The 4,370-nt window shown below is 34.1% G+C and overlaps 1 protein-coding gene across 4 annotated transcripts in view; it reads left to right on the top strand.

The window, feature by feature from the left end:
* Positions 1 to 4,370, top strand: part of LOC106869304 (pleckstrin homology-like domain family B member 1) — a 462,567-nt gene that overhangs the window by 168,164 nt on the left and 290,033 nt on the right. For all 4 annotated transcript variants that reach the window (XM_052967731.1, XM_052967733.1, XM_052967734.1 and 1 more), the window contains exon 3: positions 3,909 to 4,015. In XM_052967731.1, the coding sequence (XP_052823691.1) occupies positions 3,959 to 4,015 (57 nt within the window). In that variant the 5' untranslated portion in view covers positions 3,909 to 3,958. The remainder of the gene's footprint in view (positions 1 to 3,908; positions 4,016 to 4,370) is intronic.

Here is a 4,370-nt window from a genome sequence, read left to right as displayed (position 1 = left end):
TATATATTCACATATATATATACATAATATATCTATATATATATATATATATATATACACATATATATATACATAATATATCTATATATATTTATACATACATATATATATATATATATATATATACACACACACACACACACACATACACACCTTCCATTTAGCTCTCTCTTCCCGAGAGAGAGAGAGAGGGAGAGCTAAATGTTATTTCTGTTAACATTGTGAAAGAGTGAAAAGTAAATTTCAGTAATGTTCTGCTCTGATGGTTTGTTCTCCTTCATCTAGGTTATATAATGAAGGAAACACATGTCAGAGTTATTTGTTGTAGAGAGTAGGTGTGTTGAGGTGAAAATAAAGTCCCTGGCATAGAGTAGCTACATATCGGCCATTTCATTATAAGTTTGTTGCTTATAGTAAGTAAGCTGACTTTTTTAGAGGAACCCAGTTAAATTTTTGCAATAGAACTGTGTCTAAGACACGCTTAAGTGAAACTCAAGTTGTTCTTTACATAAAGTCTGTTTTGAAAAGGAATTTTTTTTTCTTTGGTGAGATTCTATAATCTCATTCCTCTCACCCCAGTTTGAGTTAAAGGGGGTAGGGGGTCAGATTTAGCAAGAAAGGAAGTTTTGTTTATTGTTAGAGTTGAAGCATGCAACCAGACCAGCTTCCAGCTTTCTCCACTAAGCATATACATCGGCCTAAAAACACAAAACAGTAACTTGCTTCTTGTAAACAGTTCAGCCATGTTCTTGAATCTCTTAGAACTCTACAGTGGTTTTCCTTCTTTTTGAATCTCCCGCTGATTTACTATTACTACAACAGGATTCTTATTCTTTATGGAACAAGAATATAATTTTTCTTTATGTATGACAAACCCTATCCTCAACCACACCTTTCACCCACCCACTCCTCATAGGGGCTTACGTAGTTGTTTAATGGACCAATGACAGCAGCCATATCTCTCAATGCCATCCTGTAAAACTCTGGACTTAAAGTACAATATACAACCTAAATGAAGATGATTTCAGTGCTGACTCATACAACTATTACACTTCTTGACATGGTTTCTAAGTCTCAATAAAATCATATCTGGGGTAATGCGCTTGGATGGCCCCAAATCATTTGATTGTCAAACACCCTGCCAAAGGTCTGCTTAAGCAGAGATACTTGGGGTTAACCCTAACAAAAATCTATAACTACTGGGAAATCCTTTTTTTTATATATTGCCAGTCTCATTATGATTAAAGTTTGGCCATGATTATTTTTGTAACATTGGTTTTAGTTTGTAGTTTGGTGCTGTATTAGAGGAAAAAATATATAGGAAGATTTCAGCTGCTAGCTAAAATGGAATTCATTCCCTCTATCCCAGCCTGCTATCATAATTTTATCCTTTGATTTACAGAAGCCTCTGTTACTTCTCTGCCATCTTATTTGTGTGTCTTGAATATGCATACTTAACTCAATATGCCCTCACTACACTCTCTTAAGCATAGGGTTGTGAGGACCTTTTAGTCTTGTCAAAGACATGGCATCATGAAGAACCCCCTCCCTATGCCTGTGTAAAGTGGTTGGTGTTAAGAAGAGCATTGAACCATAGAATAATGAAATGTCAATGAAACAAAATCCTCTCACATGTCTCAGAAAGCATCACCTCTCAAATATATGTGGATGCATCATAGTTATTGGTTTGCTATTCAATGAGGTCATGGAACATATATGGATTCTAAAATTACTTGTTAGCCAACAGTTTATAATTCTTGTAGATAATAAGGATTACTTGGAGAAAGCCATTTTTGTGGAAGAGACTGTACTAATTGAAACAATATATTATTGGTATTACTTTTTGAAAGTTAAAGTGGACTCTGGCTAGATTCGAGTTCAGAATTGACAGATGTCACTGTAAACATAATATGTAATCACAGACTTATCTGTAATTCTAAGGGTCAGTGGGTTCTCCTCAAGATTGTGTTGTGAAACTATACATATTAAACTCTGAGTTCTACGGCAGACATTTATAAGTTAAAAAATATATCAATAATATGTAGAGTTCAGAAGAGAATACCTCATGTTATTTGTTTATGTTCCCTTATAGCTAAGTTCAAATCCCACCCACTTTGTTTTTCCTCTCCCCAAATATAAAATAAGTACTAAACAAAGTCCTAGAATCAATACAATGAATTAAAATCTTTGAATGCAGTGCCCCAGTATGACCACACACCAGTGACTGGAACTAGTTAAAGACTATATATTGAAAGTCAGTGAATGTTTCCCTTCATTTTTATGTGTTCACTGGCTCTAAACAAAAGCCTTACTTTTCATACAGACAGTAACATTTCCTTGCAGTTTACTGCAAAAGCATGTTCTAGCTTCATGTTACATGATCTTTGTAAGCAATCAACTCATTTGAGCAGTGTCATTTATTTCCAGTTTTCCACATAAGTATGTCCAAGCTGGTTGGTGTTCTGTAAACTGGAAAATTATTACCTTACTTTGAAACAAGTCATTGAAAACAATGACTAAATGTAGTCTTATCTGATGCTTGTAGTCATTAAGATGATAATATATATCTTCTATGTTTTACTAGTCCCTGTCATGCTGGGACACCACATTGAAGAATTTTAGTCAAATGAATCAATCTCAGTAACTTTTTTTGTTTAAGCCTATTATTTCTTTTACTGAACCACCAAGTTATGGGGTCTTAAACACACCAACACTGGTTATCAAACAGTGTTGTGAGATAATGCCAGGCCAAGGACTTTTGGAAACTGTCCATAATGACCAAACTGAAAATAATAAAAGTCTACTCAGACTCTTCTTGTTAATGATCAGAATCACTCTCAGGCCATTGATATGTCCTCCACCAACCCTCTATAGCATGTGAAAGCTGACTTTCCTCTAATCACATTGTATTACTGGTTGAGTACAATAATAATATTAAAGGTGATGATGGTTTTAAATTTAGGTACAAGGCCAGCAATTTTAGTGGAGGGCAAATAATAATAATAATAATAATAATAATAATAATAATAATAATAATAATAATGATGATGATGGTGTCAAATTTTGGCACAACGCCAGCAATTTCTGGGGAAGGGCTAAGTCAATTATATTGACTATAATACTCAACTGGTACTTATTTTATCAACCCCAAAAGGATGAAAGGCAAAGTTAACCTTGGCAGAATTTGAACTCAGAAAGTAAAGTTCAGAGGTGGATGAAATATTGCTAAGCATTTTGCCCTGCATTCTAACAACTCTGCCAGCTCACTGCCTTAATAATAATAATAATAATAATAATAATAATAATAATAATAATAATAATAATTTAAAATTTTGGCACAAAGCCAGCAATTTTTGTGGAGGAGTGAGTTGATTATATCAATCCATGTTCAACTGGTACTTATTTTATTAACCTTGAAAGGATGAAAAGTAAAGTTGACCGTGATGGAATTTGAACTCAGGATGTAAAGAGCTGGAAGAGATAGTGCTTAGCATTTTATCTGACCTGCTAATTCTAATGATGTTGATGAGAATGACCCATGAGCCTTGCCAAGGACATGACAACCTTCCTTGTGTTGCTCCTAGTTCATTTCATAAAGTGGTTGGTGATAGGAATGGCATCCAACCATAGAAAACATGTTAAAAATGAAATGTATAAGCTAGATCAGGGCCTCACCTTGTCTGGGAGGGCATTAGCTTTGGATAAAAGCTGATTTGATGAACCAATGATGAACCAATGCAATCCATGCTAAATGGAAAACTGGATGTGAAAATGACAGCAGTAATAGTCATGACAGAGGTGACTGTGAAGAAATTAAATATTTTGGCATTTTATTTTATTCTTACTAAATATTTTCTCTTCAATAAATCAATTTAAGAAAATCAATTAAATATTTCCTTCTTTTCCAGATACAAAGAAATATGTGATATATTTTTCTTACCAGTAATCTACAAGCAAAATGAATTCAATTTCTTCAAAAACTACTGTAAAACAACATATTGGGCCAAATAAAATAGTAAGTAAACATTTTTACTCTCTATTCTTCTTTCAGTTTTCTCTGTTCTTTGAACTTTAGTTTCAGAGCTTCGAGGAGTTTCCTCACTAATTTTTTTTTTTAATTAGTAATTTTAAGCATTAATTCTTACATTTAATAGGCACAGGTATGGATGTGTGGTTAGTCTCACTCAATGAACACTGTTGGCTAGTGTCTTCTTCTGTAGCTGCAGCTTGACCAATACCTTGTGAATGAAATTGGTAGAAAGAAACTGGAAGAAGCCTGTGTACACACACATTCTCTCTCTCTCTTTATCTCTCTCTCTCTTTATCTCTCTCTCTCTCTCTCTCTCTCTCTACCTCTCCCTCCCCCCCCC

Source organism: Octopus bimaculoides, chromosome 5 (genome assembly GCF_001194135.2).
Source record: "Octopus bimaculoides isolate UCB-OBI-ISO-001 chromosome 5, ASM119413v2, whole genome shotgun sequence".
NCBI lineage: Eukaryota > Metazoa > Mollusca > Cephalopoda > Octopoda > Octopodidae > Octopus > Octopus bimaculoides.
This window is presented reverse-complemented; position numbering and strand designations above follow the sequence as displayed.